At 59.4% G+C, this 23150-nt stretch overlaps 1 protein-coding gene across 4 annotated transcripts; it reads right to left on the bottom strand.

Annotated features, from left to right (window-relative positions):
- Window positions 1–359: 359 nt before the first annotated feature.
- On the bottom strand, window positions 360–22862 carry tnrc6ba (trinucleotide repeat containing adaptor 6Ba). Of its 4 annotated transcripts, none has more exons than XM_088606906.1 (22): window positions 22358–22862; window positions 19737–19824; window positions 19574–19595; window positions 16764–17171; window positions 12401–15547; window positions 11910–12068; window positions 11615–11799; window positions 10323–10397; window positions 9621–9821; window positions 8947–9069; window positions 8458–8592; window positions 7967–8101; window positions 7653–7784; window positions 7194–7374; window positions 6224–6394; window positions 5918–6094; window positions 5403–5546; window positions 5070–5162; window positions 4697–4909; window positions 3495–3565; window positions 2775–2914; window positions 360–1862 (listed from the first exon to the last, which is right to left on the bottom strand). In XM_088606906.1, exons 2-22 carry the CDS (start codon window positions 19791–19793, stop codon window positions 1253–1255), a joined length of 6579 nt encoding a protein of 2192 aa, XP_088463032.1. In that variant the 5' UTR covers window positions 19794–19824; window positions 22358–22862; the 3' UTR covers window positions 360–1252. The 4 variants fall into 4 exon arrangements, with proteins under 4 accessions (XP_088463032.1, XP_088463030.1, XP_088463031.1 ...); XM_088606904.1 differs by having other exon boundaries at window positions 8947–9093; XM_088606905.1 differs by lacking the exon at window positions 22358–22862 and adding an exon at window positions 22229–22251 and having other exon boundaries at window positions 8947–9093.
- Between the last annotated feature and the right edge of the window lie 288 nt (window positions 22863–23150).

Consider the following 23150-nt stretch of genomic DNA (forward strand, 5'->3'; position numbering starts at 1 on the left):
CAGGGAGACGGGGGAAAAGCGCAGGGATGAGGCAGGAAGCCGGGCTGGGAACGCGGACTCCCGATGCACAGCGGGGGGGCGATCCAGTTCGGGTTTTCCCAGCTGCAGGATCTTTGGGCAGACTGCCCCCGGAGAAGCTCCCGGGAACAAAACACAAAACAACCCCTTGCCCATCAGGAAAACACCTGATTTTTAACCTGGATATTTTAATAACATTCCGCTGTTCGCAGGCAGCACACGCTGGAGCCCGCAGCTGGTAAACTCCGGACCGGATCTCGGGGGAGGGGGGGGGGGACTCCCCGCTCCTGGAAGGAAGGGTGCCGCAGCCCGGAGGGACCCCACAAAAGGAAAGACCAAGCTTGTGAGAGAAACAGGCAATACTTTCAACCTTTATTGTTTTTTAAATTATTTCTTTTTTTCTTTGTAAAAACTGAAAACAGCAAGGAACAGGAGTGTTAAAGCCCTGTCTTTAACTCAAAACGTAATGGAAAAAAAACAGAAAGAAAAGTGATTTTCGGGGGGAGGTGGTGTGGGGGGGAAGCCGACTTGGATGGATGGGCCTGGCGTCTCTCTTCCTGAACGCTCGGTACTGGTTGGCCTTCGCTCCCAGTCTTATTGCGGTTCGGACAGGGCCAATGAGAGGCTGCTGAGAGCCGCAGTGTGACAGTGGGGGGCGGGGGGGGGGGAGTGAGAGTGACACAGGGGTCAAGGGTCAAGGGTCACACACGTGCCATCGCTCCAGACTGCGAGGGGGGGGGGGGGTTGGGGTTGGGGGACGCCGCAAGAAGAAAACAAAATCAAAATGAGGTCAGCGTTTTTTCCGGAGAGATTTAAAAAAAAAAATGCTGCCCTTTCGGGGTTCCGGGTTCCGGGTTTGTTTTTCTCCCCCGAAATTAAAAAAATAAAAAAAACAAACGGAGGAAAATCCAACACAATAGAACCCAGCCTGTCTGCCGGAGGGCCTCTGAGAGAGCAGTGTCTCTTCAGGAGGAGCGTGCAGGGGGCTCCGTGACCTGGCCGCAGGTCGCTGGGACGTGTGTGTGTGTGTGTGTGTGTGTGTGTGTGTGTGTGTGTGTGTCAGTCACGAATGCAGGTTGCAGGTTGCATTTTCCGTGTATGTGTGTGTGTGTGTGTCACGAATGCAGGTTGCATGTTCCGTGTGTGCGAGTCCAGCCGTCTCTCTCCCCCCCAGTCCACGCGTCTCCGTGTCCCGTTTTCCTGTCGGTTATCCTGGGAAAAGTCTCTCTTCCGGTCAGATGGAGTCGGCGCCCCCTCCCAGCAGGTCCCCCGGCAGCAGGGGCGCGGGGCTGTCCATCTGGTGCCTGTCGTCCAGGGGGCTGGCACCCCAGAGACTGGTGGGATATCCCGGGGTGACGCCACCCCACAGCCCCTGCCTCTGGGGGTCCCCGTTGCCCCCGTTGCCCCCTGCGGTGCCCCCGTTGCCTCCCGCGCCGTTGCTGCTCCACTGCGCGAAAATACTGAGCCCGGGTCCTTGGGCCGCCGAGGCGTCCGGGGAGCTGCCTGTCCCGTCCAAGCCCTGCCAGCCCCCGACCGAGCTCGAGGGCCCTCCTCTGCCTTCTCCGTTGTTGCCCCCGGCCGTGAGGGGGGAGCCCCCCCCGCCTGCGGCCGCCCCTCCTGCTCCTCCTCCTCCTCCTCCTCGGTCGCGCTCTCCCCCCGGCGTGCCGCCGCCCGTCCCTGCCGTGCCCTGGCCTCCCGCGCCGGCCCCGCCCCCTCCCGTCACCGCGACGCCGCCGCCGCCGCCGGCCCCGCCTCCCCCGCCCGCCTGGGAATGTGCAAAATAGCGGCTGACTTCCTCCTCGCTCACGAACTCCGCCAGGATCGTGGTGTTGCCCAGCACGCACCTGCAACAGAGGAGCGGGGAGGGGGAGAGGAGGGAGATCAGGGCGGGTCCGGGAACGAACGGGAACAGTAAACTCCGAACATTTCCGCGCGCTGGGTGCGTGGGTCGGGGGCTGCGTGGTCAGGAACGAAGGCCCACCGAGCCCGACTGGACCACCGCCACGGCTGGTCTGCGCCCCTCCAGAGCCAGAGCTGGGGACCCCGAGTCTGCGAGTAGCTCGTGGCGACCCAGTGTGTCCGGGTCCGCAGCGTGAACACGGTGTGGGAGGACAGAGAGCGTGTTTCCAGCTCCTATGTGTGTACGTTGCTCCAGCAGTGGGTGTGTGGTACTCAGGGGAATACGAGTGCCCAGTGTGTGACCTGCTTTTGCTGTGTGACCTTCAGGATGTGCAGTGGGACCGGACATGTGACCAACAGGTCCTGGGGCTGTCCTGCAGTGTGACTGGAAGGACCTCCAGTGTGAGTGTCCTACAGGATGTGCAGAGTGTCCTACAGGATCTGCAGCATGTCTTTCAGTGTGTCCACAGTGCGATCTGCAGAGTGTCCTACAGTGTGTCTACAGGATGTGCAGCATGTCCTACAGTGCGATCTGCAGAGTGTCCTACAGGATCTGCAGCGTGTCCTACAGTGTGTCTACAGGATGTGCAGCATGTCCTACAGTGCGATCTGCAGAGTGTCCTACAGTGTGTCTACAGGATGTGCAGCATGTCCTACAGTGCGATCTGCAGAGTGTCCTACAGTGTGTCTACAGGATGTGCAGCATGTCTTACAGTGCGATCTGCAGAGTGTCCTACAGGATCTGCAGCGTGTCTTACAGTGTGTCCGCAGTGCGATCTGCAGGATGTGCAGTGTCCTACGGTGTGTCCTACAGGACGTGCAGCGTGTCCTGCAGTGCGATCTACAGAGGGACCTACATGTGCAGTGCACTCTGGGCCTTGGCTGCTTCCTGGCGGGAGCTGTAGCGAATCAGAGCGCTGCCCTGGTTCAGGCTGAGGTGAAAGGTCAACAGCGGGCCATGCTGCATACAGATGGTGCGCAGAGTCGATCCGTCAATCTGAGAGGGGGGTACAGTTCGGAGAAAGTCACAGAAGCAAAGAGATAAACCAAACAAAATATTCAAATTAAAAACACAATCCACATATAATCCAGAAATGTCATTTTTAGGATTCTTGGCATGAAGCCTGGCTTAGCGACTGGGATCCAAGCCGGTCGGGTTACAAGGAGAATAACGTCGCTGAATGCGGTGCAGGAGATTTATAAAAGATTTGGAAAAGATCACCCTTTCTCTTAGGTTACAGGCAGAGAGGTTTAGCAAATACTGACAAGCCTGCATTAAATGTGTGACCCCACTGAGACCTGCTGTCATTCCGTGAAAGAAGATGACGGTATCTTTTCCTGTCGTTTGGATGATTAGCGGCTTGTGGTGTTTTTACCGATTAGATTTCCATATGTATCCTCCCACCTGTTCTGGCACAGTGTAAATACTTAATTTTTATTCAAGACAGAACTGTGACACGAAAGCAGAAAGCACCGTCACCGTGTCTAGGCTGTACCTGTCGGTCCTCTCATGGTTAAACACACAGTTCTAAGATAGCGGGGCCGTTCTCTCCCTCGCTCGCTCCCGAACCCCGTACCTGCGGAGTGAGGTTGCTCAGCACCAGCCAGCAGCTGCTCCTCGCCGCCCCGCCGTCGCTCCACGCCGAGCCTGCGGCACAGACACACGTGAGACCCCCCTGGCTCCCGACGGGCCCCTCCTTCAACGGTCAACACCGCGGGCGGGGGCTCCCCCCCCCCGGAGTCGAGGGGAGGGGTACAGCCGTGAGCTCCACTACGTGAAGCAGCAGCCAGTCGAGAGGGAAGTCTCGAGCGCCGCAGCCCAGAGTTTTTATAATAATAATTGCTTACACTGATATAGCGCTTTTCTGGACCCTCCACTCAAAGCGCTTTACAGGTAATGGGGATCCCCTCCACCACCACCAATGTGCAGCCCCACCTGGATGATGCGACGGCAGCCATAGTGCGCCAGAACGCTCACCACACATCAGCTCTCAGTGGGGAGGAGAGCAGAGTAATGTAGCCAATTCATAGAGGGGGGTTATTAGGAGGCCATGATTGGTAAGGGCCAATGGGAAATTACACCCCTACTCTTTTCGAGAAGCGCCCTGGGATTTTTAATGACCACAGAGAGTCAGGACCTCGGTTTTACGTCTCATCCGAAGGACGGCGCCTGTTTACAGGATAGTGTCCCCGTCACTATACTGGGGCATTAGGATCCACATGGACCGCAGGGTTTTTAAAGTGAGCCCGACCCTCGGCAGCGCCGCACTGCTTCATTCGCCCACAGAACCCCAGCCCAGCGCGCGCGTCCCAAGGCTCTGAAGGATCTGGCTCCACCACACCCCCCCTGAGCCCCTGCATGCTTACACCGAGGCTGGTCCTGTCCTCGCCGTTCCCGGGACTAACTCCCGGACCCCCGGAGACCGGGCCTATTCTGGCGCCGCTCCACTGAGGAACGCGGAACGCCCTTCCTCCGGCTCTCGGGGAGGCTCATTCTTCTAGACTTAAAAATCACGCTTTTACCACACCTGTCTGTTATTCCCAAATTGACCCAAGAACGTACAGCACTTTTTATCATATTTCTTTATCTGTATGTACAGCGTCCTTGTGGTTGGGAGGGCGTTTTGTAACTACAAGTTATCATACTGGACTCAACAGCACCTTTTTAGGTCTAAGCTCCACTGTTCTCTCAAATACGGTCTTGATAATGCTATGGCACCGAACAGGTGCTGTATGGCTGTACGTACCACGATTGAGGTGTGTATTAAAATGAACCTACCTGCCCCATATCTAGTGTCTTGGCCACCGCCCCCTCCCCAGCCCCTGGCCAATCGTGGGCCTCCTCCAGCCCAGGGGGAGGGGGAGGGCTGCTTCTGATTGGTGAGCCCCGGTGGGGGGCGTGGCACCTGGGAGGAGTTGCGATTGGTCTTCCAGAGCTTGTTGTGTCCAATGGGCTCGGGAGGCCAGCTGGGTTTATACTCAGTGTACTTTGCTGGGAGGGCATGACAGAAGGACAAGGAGAGAGAGACTGTGATAGTCTGTTAGATAAAAAAACAAGAGGCCAGTACTCAAAGGCTGCACAGTGCACATCCAGCCACACCTGTACAGCACAGAACAGACAAGAGACGGACACTGGGCCCAGCAGCCTGTACCTGAGTTGTGTGCGTTGCTGTGGGGGCTGTCAGAGGCACTGTAGGGCCAGGCACCGGGTGAAGGCAGCAAGGTGTCGAGGGAAGGGTTAGACCCTAGGAGTGAGAGAGCACGAGACGGTCACTGCCTCAGTGTCCACCCACCCGCAAAGTGTACCAGCACTGTCTCTCCAGTGTCTGGGGTGCTGTGTACCCCTATGACGTCCCCAGTGTTCGGGGGCGCTGTGTACCCCTATGTCGTCCCCAGCGACCAGGTGCGCTGTGTACCCGTCGTCCACAGTGTTCGGGGGCACTGTGTACCCCTATGTCTCCCCCAGGGTTCGGGGCGCTGTGTACCTGTGTTGTCTCTCAGCAGCTGGTGCTCAGTGTCAGCGAGAGTTGAGGACCCCGAGGTTCCCAGCACGCTGCCCGGGGTCACGTAGGGGTCAGACTCGGGGTCAGCGCTCTGCATCCCCTTCCAGGGAACACCGGGCTGGAACTCTGCGGGGACACCAGCGGGGACACCAGGTAAACCCCTCGCCCCCGCCTGGCCGGGGCACCCCCAGCCGGACTCGGGGGTCCGCGCAGAGGACCAGACGGCCAACTTTAAACAGGCGCACAGCCCGGGGAGTCACAAGGCGCGGGCGAGCGAGGGCACGCAGACCAGGAGCGACCGCTCGGGGGGGCCTGATCTCGGGGGGGCCTGTCCGCAACGGACCTCCTCTCCCACCTGCGCTGCACTGCGGCTGCCCGCGCCCCAGCACTGAGGGCGATCAGCCCAGGAGAGCACAGAGGCCCCGAGGGAACGTACCCGCCCCCCTCCACACACCATCCGCGCCGGCGGACACGACGGGCGGGGGCGCGGCCGTTACCTGGGGGCCAGCTGGAGGTGCCGATCTTGCTGCCCAGCTTGCTGCCCGGGGTGCGGTGTGGCAGCCAGCTGTCCCCCCCGCTGGCAGGGGGCGCCCCCAGCGCCTCGGCACCCCCCAGCATGTCGTACTGGGAGTAGGGGGAGCCGCCTCGCAGCTTCACCGGGCCGCCGATGGGGCCTGTGAGGGAGACAGAGGCGGTCGGTATCCCGGGCCAAGAACACACCCCGAAACGGACACAGGCGGGCGGGCTGCACCCCTCGGGGGCGGGTGGGCGGACGCTGGCCTCGGCGGCTCCCGCGCGCTTACCGTTCTTGGCCATCGCCACGTCCGGCGGGGAGGCGGCCGGAGACAGGCCCTCCATCATGGAGGTCCACTGCTTGAAGCGGGACTGCTGCCCCACCCCGTCCTTCACCCCACCGGGACCCCCCACCATGGACCCCAAGTCCAGGCCAGACAGGTTCACCCCTGAGCCAAACCCTGAGAGAGAGGAGAGAGGGGGGTTCATACAGACACACTGACTGGACACTCCAGTACATGAACACTGCACTGAGAGAGAGAGGGGTTCATACAGACACACTGACTGGACACTCCAGTACATGAACACTGCACTGAGAGAGAGGGGTTCATACAGACACACTGACTGGACACTCCAGTACATGAACACTGCACTGAGAGAGAGGGGTTCATACAGACACACTGACTGGACACTCCAGTACATGAACACTGCACTGAGAGAGAGAGGGGTTCATACAGACACACTGACTGGACACTCCAGTACATGAACACTGCACTGAGAGAGAGAGGGGTTCATACAGACACACTGACTGGACACTCCAGTACATGAACACTGCACTGAGAGAGAGAGGGGTTCATACAGACACACTGACTGGACACTCCAGTACATGAACACTGCACTGAGAGAGAGAGGGGTTCATACAGACACACTGACTGGACACTCCAGTACATGAACACTGCACTGAGAGAGAGAGAGGGGTTCATACAGACACACTGACTGGACACTCCAGTACATGAACACTGCACTGAGAGAGAGAGGGGTTCATACACACACACTGACTGGACACTCCAGTACATGAACACTGCACTGAGAGAGAGAGGGGTTCATACACACACTGACTGGACACTCCAGTACATGAACACTGCACTGAGAGAGAGAGGGGTTAATACAGACACACTGACTGGACACTGCACACTGCACACAAGGAGAGAAGGTTATTAATAACATGGACACAGTCCAGCCCACCGCAGACAGACTCACCGGTGTACCCTCCCTGCGTTTTGGGATGCAGGTCTGCCAGGGAGGCGCCTAGGCTGGGGTGGGGTAGAGGATCAGCAAGGTGGGGTTTGGGGGTGCCCCCCAGATGAGAGGGAGACAGCTTGGAGCCCCCACCTCCCTGCTGCTGCCTCTGCTGCTGGAGCACAGCCATCATCCGGGCCAGCTGGTGGAGAGAGGGGGGGAGGCGTCAGGGCAGGACTGACAGAGACGCACAGCAGAACTGGACAACAGACCAGCTCGGGGGGCTCAGCGGCCTGCCTCTTGGGGTTAAACCCCAATTTCCAGAATGCGTGCTGCCCCGATGCACACAGATCACTCTCCTGAGCAGCCACCTCAACACCCGCTGTAGTGTTCGAGCCGGGCTGCTCCAAGAGAGAGACTGCCTGGGGGCCGGCCGGCTCTAGGAGGGAGAGAGGCGGGTCGAGAGAGAGCGGTACCGACCTGCTGGGGGTCAGGCTGCTGCCGGAGGTTCTGAGGGAATTTCCTCTGGTTCTGCAGGAGCTGCTGCTGCTGCTGTTGCTGCTGCTGCTGCTGCTGCTGCTGTTGCTGCTGCTGTAACAGGAGCTGACAGGCCTGGGTGCGAGGCGGGAGAGACAGGGGTTGGGCCGACAAGGAGGAGTTTCAACAGATTGCCAAAACAAAGAACGTAGCTCATTATTAAACTGTCGTTAATTAGTGCACATTAGCACAGCACAGAGGCAAAGAGGACTGGGACCGGGGGGCTTTATAGACATTAGATAGAGAGACGTCGTTACCAGGTGGAACTGCTGGATCTGCGGCAACTGGCTGAGCATGGCCAGGTGCTGAGGGGAGAGTTGGGGTCCCACCCCGAACATCCCCCCACCCAGGCTGCCACTGGGGGGCATCTGCTTCAGCACCGAGCCCGGCACCTGCACACAAGAGGACGCATGGGGGGCGTTACACGCTACACGCCTGTTACACACACGCATCGCACACCACATTACTCCCGTCCTGGCTTCCTTGCACTGGCTCCCTGTTAAATTCCAAGACTGACTGCAAAACCAGTATTGATCCAGTGTCAAATCAAGACCGCGCCCTGTGAGTGAAGCAGGGGTTACAGGGGCCTGTAAACTATTTTTGTATTTTTACTGTTTAGAATGGATGGAAATGCTTACAAAACTCGTATTATGACGCAGATTATACACAGACGGAAACACCAGATGCCCCGAGTCCCAGGAAACGTCACAAACATAAAAGCCAAAGATTGACTCTGCAGACGACGCACCTGAGGCGGCAGGAACTGATGAGGCACTTGCGCTCGTATCCCTGGGGACGGGTTTATGGGCGGCACCCCGGCCTGGTGGACGCCTCGAGACTGCGCCATCCCACCGCCGCCACCAAACACGCCGTGACTGCCCGTCTGACAACAGAAAGGCACAGACAGACAGAGAAGGGAACGTGAACACAAAGAGACTGACAGAGCCCACGTTGCGGTACACTAAAATGCGCAGGCAGAGGGCCAATAAGGAGAAAGCCTTAGTAAGTGGAGGCTGGGCCTGGGTTTCACAGAGAACATGAGAGACATCGAGAGGGAAGGCGTCAGAACTGTTTGGAGAAACGAAGCTGAGTGGGGATGGAGAAAAAATGTGAGAAAGTAACAGGGAAAATTAAATGGAATCAGGGCTACTACTTACATCAGGACAGAGAGGGGCAGAAAGCAGAGAGGGAGAGGAAGAGGTTGGAAAAAAAGAGTGAGAAAAGGCGATAGTCTTACTTGTCTAGGGGGGGCAGGGTGGTTGTAGTGAGGGGCAGGGCCTGGCGCCCCCGAGTGGGGGAGCTTGAAACCAGTGGGTGGGGAAAATGGAGAGCAAGGCCCCTCCTCCCCAAGGCACCCATCCTGATTGGAGAAAGGCAAGGTCAGCTGCTCGCAGAGGCAGCCAATCGGGTCGGACGGGGAACAGTTAAAGGTTAGCCGAGCCAGATCACCCGAGAGAGAGAGAGATGGAGGGAGAAGAGACACAAGGGAGGAAGGGAGAAGGATACAGGGAAAGACAAGAGTTAAAGTGTGTGAGAGACAGAGAGAGAGAGAAGCACAACGAGACAGACAAATTACTTGTAGTTAGCCAAAGAGTTAGTCCAGATTCCGATCAGGATACCGAGGACACCAGTTCTGACGTCTAAAGAGGCCGAGTACGTCGCGACCCCCAATTTAATCACGACGCGGACGGCGGTACAATCACACGGGGTCTGGAAAGGGCTCGCACGTCTCTCGCAGCAGAACGGACTGGATTTCGGTACAACAAGATCCTGGCTCACGCTCGCGAAGCGGAGTGGGGTTCTGACCCACCCCTCTGGAGTGAGGTGCCTGTTGGGCCAGCGGCTCCATTACCAGGCTTGGGGGGGGGGGGGGGTAGGGGAGTGGGGGGGCGTTTTGTGGGGGGTACCCACCTTGTCGTAGTAAGGCCCGGCCTCGCCAGACCCCACCTCTTTGGAACCGGGCGATCGGAAGACTCCCCCCCTGCCCCCTTTCCGCAGCTCCCCGTTGAAGTCGCTCAGGCTCATCCCGCGCTCCTTCACCTCCGGCTTCTTCTCCTGGGCGGGCGGGCCGGGCGCCAGGTCCACGGGCCTCCCGCCGGCGCCGTCGTCGCCCTGGGGGGGGGGGACAGACACGCGGTTACTCAGGGAGGGACGACGGGGCCGCTGTGAAAACCCCCCCCCGGCCCAGCCCCGGGAATGAACCGGGAATTATGGGTCTAAACACGACGTCAACATCAGAGTCGACACCCACAGCGCACAGCGCGGAGCAACACAGTGAAGAGGCTCCGGTTCTGCGCCTTTTATGGGTCTAATCTACCCTTACACAACTACACTCAAGACACAACGAGCATTTAACTGAGATATGTAGTGCACTCTAGTTGCCGTTTATTCATGAGGGCGCCCCAACGGTCAGCCTTCATCGCCGAGCCAGAGGAAAGGGGGCAGAGCAGGAGGGAAGCGTTGAGCTTACACTCGTGATCCGACGTTTCGGAAGCATTTCACTCTCACCCGCGTGCCACTGATCGGTTTCGATATTCACCACCCCGCCCGCACAAAATACCAGCAGCTGCAGCGATGCCGCCCAGCCGGGCCGACTCCAGGCCCGTCCCTTACCAGCAGGCCCATGTTGGAGAACTGTCTGGAGATGGGGTTCATCCAGGAGTCACCCGCGCCGGCCTTCACAGAACCCTGCGCACACAAGACAGGCGGGTCAGCACCACCAACAAACGGCTGGCGTCTCCTCAAGGAAGACACACACACACACACACTGACACACACCACAGAATCGTCCGCCCACGGGCACACACCACACACACACACCGACACACACACCACAGAATCGTCCGCCACAGGCAAGCACACACACACACACCACAGAATCGTCCGCCCACGGGCACACACCACAGAATCGTCCGCCCACGGGCACACACCACACACACACCACAGAATCGTACGCCCACGGGCACACACCACACACACACCACAGAATCGTCCGCCCACAGGCAAGCACACACCACACACACACACCACAGAATCGTCCGCCCACGGGCACACACCACAGAATCGTCCGCCCACGGGCAAGCACACACACACACACACTTCCACACACACTCGCGCACTGACACACACCACAGAATCGTCCGCCCACGGGCAAGCACACACCACACACACGCACTGACACACACCACAGAATCGTCCGCCCACAGGCAAGCACACACCACACACACGCACTGACACACACCACAGAATCGTCCGCCCACGGGCAAGCACACACCACACACACACACTGACACACACCACAGAATCGTCCGCCCACAGGCAAGCACACACCACACACACACTGACACACACCACAGAATCGTCCGCCCACGGGCAAGCACACACCACACACACGCACTGACACACACCACAGAATCGTCCGCCCACAGGCAAGCACACACCACACACACGCACTGACACACACCACAGAATCGTCCGCCCACGGGCAAGCACACACCACACACACACACTGACACACACCACAGAATCGTCCGCCCACAGGCAAGCACACACCACACACACGCACTGACACACACCACAGAATCGTCCGCCCACGGGCAAGCACACACCACACACACACACTGACACACACCACAGAATCGTCCGCCCACAGGCAAGCACACACCACACACACGCACTGACACACACCACAGAATCGTCCGCCCACGGGCAAGCACACACCACACACACACACTGACACACACCACAGAATCGTCCGCCCACGGGCAAGCACACACCACACACACTGACACACACCACAGAATCGTCCGCCCACAGGCAAGCACACACCACACACACACACCACACACACACTGACACACACCACAGAATCGTGGCACACACGGCGCCCCCTGCTGGCCGCGCACCTTGCTGCCGCTCTTCTTGCCCGCGGCGCCCTGCCCCCAGCCGCCGGAGTTGTAGGAGGAGCCGCTGCCCTGCGACCCAGCGCTGTTCCACACGCCGCCCTCCTCCTCTTCCTCCCAGCTGGAGTGGCGGGAGGCGCTGACCGACCCCTCGCCTTCGCCCCAGCCTTCTTGCATAGACTTCGGTCCTGCGGGCACAGGGGGGGGGCAAAGGTCACGCAAAGCTGGTCGCGCCTCGCGAGACGCCACCCGAGCAGGATCCTGTGGGGTCGGGGTTCGGGGGTCACGCGGCTCTCACCAGGTTTCACGGAGCTGGGAGAGGGGTTCCCCCAGCCAGGCGCGGCCTTCCCAGAATCCTCGGCGTCGCCCCAGCCGGAAGCGGCGTCGGTCGGCTTCCCCCAGGCCGCCGTCCCGTTGTCCACCGCGGGGCCGGAGGGGCCGGAGCTGCCCCCCCAGACTGGGCAGGAGAGAGGGAAGAGAGAGCACAATGGTCAGAGCCGGGGCCCCCAGAATCGGGGGGCGCGAGTTGAAGCAGCGCCCCCGAATCTCATCTACTTTCCGACACCCCCTCCTCTCCGGGGCTCGCCTCTCGGAGGGGTGTCGGAAAGTAGATGAGATTCGGGGGCGCTGCTTCAACTCGCGCCCCCCGCGCTCACGACGCGCAACGCAACCCCACAGACGCACAAACACACGGAGGGCCGCACAACTCAACACAACTACTCATATAAGGAGTCCGCTCTGCAAAATTTACACTCTTCCTGAACCCCAGTACCCAGATTTGATACTTACCAAGCCCGGGGCCTTTCCCGGGGAGGCTGGGAGCTCCAGGGCCCGGGTTCGAGTCCCTGGGCCCAGAGGGGACAGGCTGGTGGCCTTGCCTGCCTTGGTGCTGCTGCTGTTGTGGGTGGGCAGCCTGCTGCTGCTGCTGCTGCTGCTGCTGTTGGCGTTGCTGCTGCGGCTGCGGCTGCTGCTGCTGCTGTGGGGCCTGCACTGGCGGCGTCTGGCCAGAGGGGGCGCTGTTCTTGTCCCAGAGGTTGACGGCCTTGTAGTTGTAGTGGCTCGGGTCGCCCCAGGCCGAGGTCCCGTCGTCGATCTCCAGCTTGCGGCTGATGGACTGGGGGGAGGGCTCCTCCCAGCCGCTGGGCTCGATCCCGTCTCCCGGTCCGCTGGCCACCTGAGGAATGGGGCCAGAGGTCCAGCCGGTGCTTTGGTTCTGGTTCTGGTTCTGGAGCCCGGCGCCCGGGGGAGGCGCTCCAGTTCGGCCCCAGCCCCCCTGCGCGGAGCCCGGCTCCAGGGTGGACTGCTGCTGCTGCTGCTGCTGCTGTCCCTGGGTCTTCAGGGCGGCTGCCTGGCTGTTTGGTATCTGGTTGGGTTTCCCCCAGCCTTGGTGCGGCTTGCCTCCAGGGTCCCCCGTCGCCCCCCCCCAGCCCCTCCTCGTGGGGCCCCCCTCGTCCCAGCTGCCCCAGGCCCCGCCTTCCGAGCCTTTCCCTTCGTCCCATCCTCCTCCTCCTCCTCCTCCTCCTGTTTTGGTGTCGCGGTCGCCCCAGTCGTTGCCCCCTCTCTGGCCCCAGCCCCCATCCCTGATCCCCACTTCCTTCCAGCCGCCCCCAGTCCCCACCCCCTTCTCCTCCTGGCCGCCGCCCCCCCAGCCACCCCCGATCCCTCCTCCGCCGGGGGGGCCCTGCTGCTCGAAATCTCCCCAGCTGCCCCCCCCTCCCCGGCCTCGCTCTCTCCAGTCCTGCCCATCGCTGCCCCACCCCTGCCCCGGGGGCTCCCCCGCCCCTGCGCCCCAGCCCCCAGAATTCTTCCCCTGGCCGCCGGCCGCCATGCCCTGGTTACCGTTGCCGGGGGCGCCGCCCCCCACCGCCGCGTGCGCGTGCCCGTGCGCGGAGGAAGGCGAGGCGGCGCTGGCGGGCGCCGGCGGGTTGGCGCCGCCCGGCTGGAGGGCCGGAGCCTGCCGCTGGAGAGAGGCTCCGCCCGCCGGCTGGGCAGCGGGCACCCCGTGACCCCCGCCAACGCCGCCGCCGCCGCCCTCCCAGCCCTCCCCCCCCCGGCTCTCCCTGGCCGCGCCGTCGCCGCCGGCGTTGGCGGGGGTCACGGCGGGGCGGGGCGGCGCCGCGTCAGTAGTCATCGAGCCAGCAGCGGTGAAGGGGGACGAGGGGGCCGCGGCGGCGGGGGCGGCGGACGCTGCAGACCCGGGGGCGCCGCCCCCCTCCACGTCCCAGGCCACGTTCTGCCGGATCTGGGTCTGGCCCCAGCCGGAGTTGGACAGCACCCGCGGGTCCAGGTCGGTCCTGCTGAGCAGGTTCTGTAAGGCCACTTCGGGGGTGCTGAGCGGGCCGGCCCGGTGGTGGTGGCCGTGGCCGTGGTGCGAGTGGTGCTGATTGTGGCCCCCCCCGCCCGCCCTGGAGCGGCCCCCGCTGCCCGAGGAGGAGGAGGACGACGGCAGAGAGCCCTGCGCCCCGCCTCCGCCCCGCCCTGTACTGCCCTGGCCCCCAGCCGCGCCCCTCGCGGAGCCCCACTCCCCCCCGGCCCCCAGCTCCCCCCCCTTCTGATTGTCCCAAGCTCTTGTCATAGTAGTGGTGGGCGAAGAGACAGCCGGCTGATTACAGCTGCCCCCTCCCCCTCCAGAATTGCCCCACTCCCCCACAGAAAGCTCCTCCCCTCCTCCCGGCGCCCCCCACGCTCCCTGAGATACCCCGGGGGCCTTACTGTTGCCCCCACCGCCCGGACCCCAAGCTCTGCCCCCTCCAGCTCCCTCTTTCCCTTCCTGGCTGCTGCCGCCGCTGTAGCCCCAGGGGGCCGTGGCGTCTCCCGCCGCCCCCGCGCCTCCCCCGTTGCCCCCTCCCCTGCCCTCCCAAGCGTCAGTCCTCGCGGCCGCCGGCTTGGGGTGCGAGGAGAAAGGCGGGGCTCTCCAGGAAGAGGACGCAGAGGAGGCGGTCGACGAGGAGGAGGAGGAGGAGGAGGAGGAGGAGGGATCTCCTTCTCCAGCCCTGCCGCCCCCTCCGCAGTCCACCTCCTCTCCCGCGGCCCCGTTCCCATTCCCTGCTTTTTTTGGTCCCGCCCCTTGTCCGTGCTCCTTCCCCGCGGCCCAGTCCTCTTTGTGGCGATCCCTGCCTTGCATTTGGTGAAGTTGGTGCTGATGGCCGGCCGGGTTCCCGGAAGCCGAGGGCGCGGGCGGGTGGAGGGAGGGACCGGGGGAGGTGGCGGCGGCGGCGGCGGCGGCGGAGGTGGAAGAAGGAGGCGGGACAGAGGAGGGGGCCCCAGGCACGCCGCCGCCGCCGCCGCCCTCCGCGGCGCCCCCTTCGTCCTGCACCAGCGCGGGCCAGGCTGAGGGGTTGGCGTTGGGGTTGAAGTTGGCACTGCCGCCGGCCGCCGCCGCCGCCACCACCGCGCTCTTCCAGTCCCCGGGAATCCCACCGCCGCCACCAAGGGAACCCTCCGGATTCCCGGGGAAGGGAGGGGGTTTGGATTTGGAGGGCGCCCCCCCCGCGGCCGGGGAGCCCCAGGCGCCCCCCCCGCCGGGCTGCATACATTCGCTGGGCGGGCAGGAACTCGCCGCCTTCCCCGCCCCTCCTCCGGCCTGCGAGGGCTGCTGCAGGCTCCTGTCGCTCCACGAGGCACTGTTCGGATTTCCGCCGCCGCCGCCGGGCTTCTCGGACGGGGGCGCCCCTGCCGACCCCCCGTCTCCGCCGCCGCCGCTGCCCCCTCCGGCCGCGATGCTCGGCCACTCCTCCATGTTCGAGCCGTCCACTATCACCTTCTCCCAGCCCTGAGACGGGGGCTGGCTGCCTGAGCTCGCCCCCCACGTGGAAATTGCATAATTTGAAGAAGAAGAAGAAGAAGAAGCAGCAGCAGCAGCGATTGATGATGAGGAGGAGGAGGAGGAGGAGGAGGGTGAGGAAGTAGCCGGTCCAGCTGATCCTGCACCGGAATCTGAGCAGAAAGAGGGAAGAGGAAAAACTAGTGAATGACCGCAGGGTTTTAGGATACGATAATATAAAGGACTTCGCAGTTACAGATTTCCGACACCGAGTTACAAACTCCCGTTCGATTCCTACAGCCCCTTTCTTCCCAAAGGATCCCAAAGCACGCTGTGCTCGGGAGGGGACCCACCTCAACCCCCATCAGGGCGACGCATGGCGGATATTGCACTGCACACAGATCAGGGGGAGGAGGAGACAATTCAACGGGTGAATCAGTTCTCACTGGACCGCCCAGAGTGGAATCCAGCCAGGACACAGGGGTCCCATACTCCGAGAGACAGCAACTGCATCTCTACGGACCCATCAGGCTGAACATCTCATCACAGAGGACAGCAGAGGGACTCTGTCCAGTTGACTGGAACACAGGTCTGAGAACTGTCGTCAGGAGCAACACCTCCTGGCCCACCAACACCACTTGCAGCAGCAACCTGGTTTTCCCGGGAGGTCTCCCATCCCAGTACTGGCTCGGTAGCTCCAGAGGTCTGACCAGAGAGGGTGGCGTGTAAGAATAAGGGTTCTTTATTTTCTGCGTCACACTGGGGGAAAAACTTTCATGAACACGTGCCGGTCTTGATCCGACACTTTCTCTGTAAAAACGGCAAACCATCCACATGGGTCCACAGACCACCGACAGCGGCCGTTTTGAGCAAACACACACCTCCCCCCCCCCACCTTCTAACATAAGTTTGGTAGCGGCCCAAGCAGGGCCAACGGGTCACATTCAAGAGGAAACGGACTGTTCCATTTTCTGCAGGGGAAGGGGGGTGGGGGTGGTGATTGGCTGCCTAACACTATGTAGTGAATGCAAAGCCCCAGAGATAGGTGACAGCTTCTGGTCCAGCTGTGTTTTGGGGGGGGGGCGTCTGGTCCTGCGCTGGCTTTGCGGACTGGCCCCGGCCTCTAGGAGGTGCTACAGTCTCTGCCGCATCCATCCCACAGGGACAAGGAGGGCTTGCACTCCATCCCCCATCTACAGAGGCTGGCGAGGCGCGGACGGTGACCAGGGGTTCAGAGTGGACCGCTCTTTTCTCGGGGGGTGAAACCCTGCTTGAGCCCAGATGAAATCTGCCCTGAAGTCTTGTTGGGGCTGCCCAACGCCAACAGCTGCCCACACACACACACACACACACACACAGGTCCTCAACGGCGCCCTCCGGCTCACTCACCTGCAGGGCTGGCCGCCTGGCCCCCGGCGTTAGAGGGGTCCCCCGGGCCCTGCGAGGCGGGCGGGGTCTGCCCTTGCCCGGCCGCGCCCCCGTTGCCCCCCCCTCCCCCGCCCAGCAGCATGCAGGACAGGGGGGGCTGCCCCCTCTTCAGTAGCACTTTGTGGTCCTGCTGGCAGCGGAAGCGGGGGGGCACCTCCCGGGGCATGTAGCGCTGGGACTGGGCGCTGGGGGGCTGTCCGTTGGGCACCGCCGCCCGCTTGGCATTGTTCCCTCCCTGGGGGGGGGCGGCTGCGGCCGAGGAGGAGGAAGAGGAGGAGGAGGAAGAGGAGGGAGAGGGGCCAGGGCTGGGGGCAACAGAGCTGGGGGCGGCCGGAGACTGCGCAGATAGGGACTTGGTCAACTCTGGCACTGGGCGGGCAGAGAGAGAGAGAGGAAGGGATTAGCACTGACTGGACACTCCAGTACATGAACACTGCACTGAGAGAGAGGGGTTCATACAGACACACTGACTGGACACTCCAGTACATGAACACTGCACTGAGAGAGAGAGGGGTTCATACAGACACACTGACTGGACACTCCAGTACTTGAACACTGCACTGAGAGAGAGAGGGGTTCATACACACACACTGACTGGACACTCCAGTACATGAACACTGCACTGAGCGAGAGAGGGGTTCATACAGACACACTGACTGGACACTCCAGTACATGAACACTGCACTGAGAGAGAGAGGGGTTCATACACACACACTGACTGGACACTCCAGTACATGAACACTGCACTGAGAGAGAGGGGTTCATACACACACACTGACTGGACACTCCAGTACATGAACACTGCACTGAGAGAGAGGGGTTCATACACACACACTGACTGGACACTCCAGTACATGAACACTGCACTGAGAGAGAGGGGTTCATACACACACACTGACTGGACACTCCAGTACATGAACACTGCACTGAGAGAGAGAGGGGTTCATACAGACACACTGACTGGACACTCCAGTACATGAACACTGCACTGAGAGAGAGAGGGGTTCATACAGACACACTGACTGGACACTCCAGTACATGAACACTGCACTGAGAGAGAGAGGGGTTCATACACACACACTGACTGGACACTCCAGTACATGAACACTGCACTGAGAGAGAGAGGGGTTCATACAGACACACTGACTGGACACTCCAGTACATGAACACTGCACTGAGAGAGAGAGGGGTTCATACAGACACACTGACTGGACACTCCAGTACATTAACACTGCACTGAGAGAGAGGGGTTAATACAGACACACTGACTGGACACTCCAGTACATGAACACTGCACTGAGAGAGAGAGAGGGGTTCATACAGACACACTGACTGGACACTCCAGTACATGAACACTGCACTGAGAGAGAGAGAGAGAGGGGTTCATACAGACACACTGACTGGACACTCCAGTACATGAACACTGCACTGAGAGAGAGAGGGGTTCATACAGACACACTGACTGGACACTCCAGTACATGAACACTGCACTGAGAGAGAGAGGGGTTCATACAGACACACTGACTGGACACTCCAGTACATTAACACTGCACTGAGAGAGAGAGGGGTTCATACAGACACTGACTGGACACTCCAGTACATGAACACTGCACTGAGAGAGAGAGGGGTTCATACAGACACACTGACTGGACACTCCAGTACATGAACACTGCACTGAGAGAGAGAGGGGTTCATACAGACACACTGACTGGACACTCCAGTACATGAACACTGCACTGAGAGAGAGAGGGTTCATACAGACACACTGACTGGACACTCCAGTACATGAACACTGCACTGAGAGAGAGGGGTTCATACAGACACACTGACTGGACACTCCAGTACATGAACACTGCACTGAGAGAGAGAGGGGTTCATACAGACACACTGACTGGACACTCCAGTACATGAACACTGCAGTGAGAGAGAGAGGGGTTCATACAGACACACTGACTGGACACTCCAGTACATGAACACTGCAGTGAGAGAGGGGTTCATACAGACACACTGACTGGACACTCCAGTACATGAACACTGCACTGAGAGAGAGAGGGTTCATACAGACACACTGACTGGACACTCCAGTACATGAACACTGCACTGAGAGAGAGGGGTTCATACAGACACACTGACTGGACACTCCAGTACATGAACACTGCACTGAGAGAGAGAGGGGTTCATACAGACACACTGACTGGACACTCCAGTACATGAACACTGCACTGAGAGAGAGAGGGGTTCATACAGACACACTGACTGGACACTCCAGTACATGAACACTGCACTGAGAGAGAGAGGGGTTCATACAGACACACTGACTGGACACTCCAGTACATGAACACTGCACTGAGAGAGAGAGGGGTTCATACAGACACACTGACTGGACACTCCAGTACATGAACACTGCACTGAGAGAGAGAGGGGTTCATACACACACACTGACTGGACACTCCAGTACATGAACACTGCACTGAGAGAGAGAGGGGTTCATACAGACACACTGACTGGACACTCCAGTACATGAACACTGCACTGAGAGAGAGAGGGGTTCATACAGACACACTGACTGGACACTCCAGTACATGAACACTGCACTGAGAGAGAGAGGGGTTCATACAGACACACTGACTGGACACTCCAGTACATGAACACTGCACTGAGAGAGAGAGGGGTTCATACAGACACACTGACTGGACTACACTGCCCTGAGAGGGGGGGGGGAGGGAGAAAGTCTGACAGTGAGGAAGAGTGAGAGACAGAGATCCACTCACCTTTGTTTTTTTGCTCTGCAACCTGAAAGAAAAGAAGAGAGTCAGTGAACAGGGTCGAGCGACACCCTGCCTTCACACGCGAGGCCGGCGACTGCACGGGCACAGGCGAGCCAACACAGACGGAAGACACGGGCCGGCCGGCGGCCCCACACACGTCCGCTACCTTCTGGGCAGCGTCCCTTTTCCTTTTGTCTTCCTTCTTCCTTTTCTTGTCTTCCATGAACTGCTGTTCCCTTTCCTGATGCTCCTCTCTGAGGCCGACGGGAGGGAGGGGGGGAGAGAGAGAGAGAGAGAGACGCCATGAGAACTGCGGTTTCCCCCCCAGTGCACCCTCAGGCTCGAACCCTCAGCCTGCCCCCCCCAAAACAGAACAAAGCAAAACGATTCCTCTCGCCCCCCCTCCCTCTGGACCGTCAGCAGGCTCGGTTTCTTGCAGGTCGGGGGGGCTCCCCCCTGCGTGGGAACAGAGCCAAGCGATCAGCGTCTCCGCGGGCGGGCCTCAGCAGCAGGATGCCGGGCCAGATCGGGCCCAGATTGCCCGTGCTGACCGCAGTCGGGTGGTCACTCTGGGGAGCTTCTGGTTCCGGCTATAAGTTGCCCGGGGCTGACCAACTGGACCTTGGGGAGCAGCTGGTCCCCTGGACAGCGGACAGCGCAGACCAGGGCCACAGTGGCCCCGACAGAGGCGACAGCGTGCAGGGGAGCACAGACGACAGCGCCTGGACCGCGAGCATCCAGCTCACGTCCCGCCAAGCAGCCCTCTGACCTCCGACCTCCGACCTCCTGACATCGGCACTGGCGGCCACCCAGCGCCGGACGCGCCCGTCCACACGGACACCACCTGGTCGCCGGCGGCCCTCCCCTTCCGCCACCGACGTGGAAGAAGGCCACAGCCCGCTCCTTAATTAGTAAACTGCCAATTAGCGGGCTCCGTCGAGCAATCGAGCAGCTGGCCCTGCCAGGGAACCACACCTGCGTCTTTCCCACAGCGCTTGAGAACCGCTTTCCGAGCTCGGAGAGCCGTCGGCAAAGCCGGCTCGTTATCTCCGGCAGAGCCGCCCAAGTCCCAGGAAGAGCCACGGAAAACCCAGAGCCGGAACCGCTCCTCCAGGCCGAGCGGCAGGAAGTGAGCGGGGGGGGAAGACAATGACGGTGACGCAGGGCTCTGCTGCCCATCGCTGAAGCACCCAGGCCTGTGCGTCAGTGATGTGATTCCCCCCTCCCCCCCGGTTTACAGACCTCTACCCAGCGGGCTGCACTGACGTCTAACATCCCTTTATTGGCCCTTGCATTAGGAATTTGTCTTTTCCCAGACCCCAGCTTGCTCTCCATGAGACACACAGACAGGGAGAGAAGCTGAGGGTCAGAGTGCAGGGTCAGCCATTTATACAGCACCCCTGGAGCAGCTGAGGTGAAGGGCCTTGCTCAGGGGCCCAACGGAGTAGGATTCCTCTGCCGGCTGCGGGATTTGAACCGGCAACCTTGATCAGCAGCCAGAGTTTAAAACAGACACGAAGAAAGCGTTTTTCAGGCACCCAGAAAGGTAAACAGGTACACAAACACACGTACAGAAAGATAACATAGGTGTGACACACACTTTACACGCAGAGAAGACAGGGGTGAACGAAAAGCAGACGTGCCTTAGGACAGAAACGTCGAGCTCACAGCCAGTTGATGCCGACAGCTTTGTCAATTTACTCATTTTTTTTGTCTACCCCCTTTCCAAATCCTCCTAGAGCGGTCACCCGGCCAGCGGGCTTCGCGTAACCCCTCAAACCCCCGGCGCAGCCCGGTGACAGCGGTTTGACAGGTCGGTCCGTCCGCCGCAGACGGCGCACTGGCGCTGACGTTATGCGGGCAATTTGATACTGGCCAGAAAATATTCAAACGCCATTCCTTGAAAAACACCAGGAAACAAGACCTAAGATACCGCAGGTGCTTCGTTATTAACTCCCAAAGCCTCAGGTAGCCACTGCGCTCAGCGGCTGAGGCAGAGTCCCACTGAAATCACCCCGAGCTGTCAAAACACCCAACAGCCAACTTGCGGCACAATTAACGCCTTTTACACCCCGATATCTCGATTATTTTTAGCGACAGACGTGCATAGTCCACAGCGGTAATGTCACCCCTACCCAGGCGGCTGTTGCTGATCGTTTTGACTTGTCGCCCGTGATATAAATGCTAAGAAATTAAAACCACCCGGCCCGCACCAAAACAAGGCCTCGCCGAGGCCTCGGGCTCGAGTACGAAGGCGCAGGCCGGGGCCTTCACTGACAGCCGCGGGAGCCAGGAAAGTCCGGGCAACCGCGACCTCAACCCCGACTTATCAAAACCTGCCGGATTGGCGGTTCGTCTAGACCACTTACACGTTTGCTTTGAAATGAAACCACAAGAAACCGTCTAATAGGTTGCGTTTTAAAATATCAAAAATAGAGTACGATTAAAAAAAAACCAAGCAAAATCTATCCGAAAGGGATTAAGTAGGCGCTACAGTGACTGAGGCAGAAACGCTGTAAGCTTTCCTACGCCACTTACAGTGCTAAAATGTAACATAAACGTGGTAAATATTAAAATACAATAAGTTATATGCACAATGTTAATAATAACAAAAAGGCACGTCTTTTCTCCAGCTCCAACGAAAATAAAACTCATTACCGATCCAAGCGGACGGCAGCCCAAACTCCGTTTTTTCCTAATTACCAGCAAATTAAACTCCACGAATTAAACACCAAAAAGCGCTTCGGTGGGTGGGGAAAAAAAGGAAAATTTTAAAACCACACTTACCTCAGGAATTACATATGAAATAAAGTGCTTCAGTGCGGAATACTAGCTGTTTGAGGCAACACATTAAATCGAATACTATAACCCTCCCACACACACACACAACAAGCAATCAGGAAATTATAACAAATAAAAAAATGAAGAAAAAAAACGTTTGTCGATGAGCGTAATTGCAATTCGCTGGGTTTTTGTCGTCTGTAAACTGAACTGCAGAATCTCCTCGGTGTGTTGTGAGCGCTATGAAGTCAGTGTTGACGGTCGGCCATTTTACTCTTCAGTGTGTGTGTGTCTCTCTGACGGGAGGGAGAAATTTTTTCTCTTCGCTCCCGACCTTCAAGCTGAGAAATCTCATGTGATTACAGACGGATTGCCCGTCAGAATCCAGCATCCCTTCGTGTCGCTATAAGGAGGCGAGAACGACCTTAATTTTTTTTAAACTGTTTTTTACGACCTAAGCAAATTACACAAATCAACTGACTGCGTCCTTTCTGGCCACTAAAAAAACATTCTGTATCAAATTGCTGGTGCTTCCGTGGTTGTTATGAATGAGGCTGCTGAAACTCACACTTCTGTTGCGACTGGGAATGATTTAATTCATACTTAGATCCTCGATCGCGGCTCCCGAACAACCGAAACGATTAAAAAAAAAATGAAATCCGAAATTCAAATTCAGATGGTGGTGTGTATCGGCAAGAATTAACATACTGCAGTATCTCGCCTGACTTTATTTCAATAGTTAAAAAAATTAAAAAGGGACCGAAAGTAGCCTATGATGATAACATATACAGAGCTCTTT

The sequence above is a fragment of the Lepisosteus platostomus genome, chromosome 14 (assembly GCF_059453375.1).
Source record: "Lepisosteus platostomus isolate fLepPlt1 chromosome 14, fLepPlt1.hap1, whole genome shotgun sequence".
NCBI lineage: Eukaryota > Metazoa > Chordata > Actinopteri > Semionotiformes > Lepisosteidae > Lepisosteus > Lepisosteus platostomus.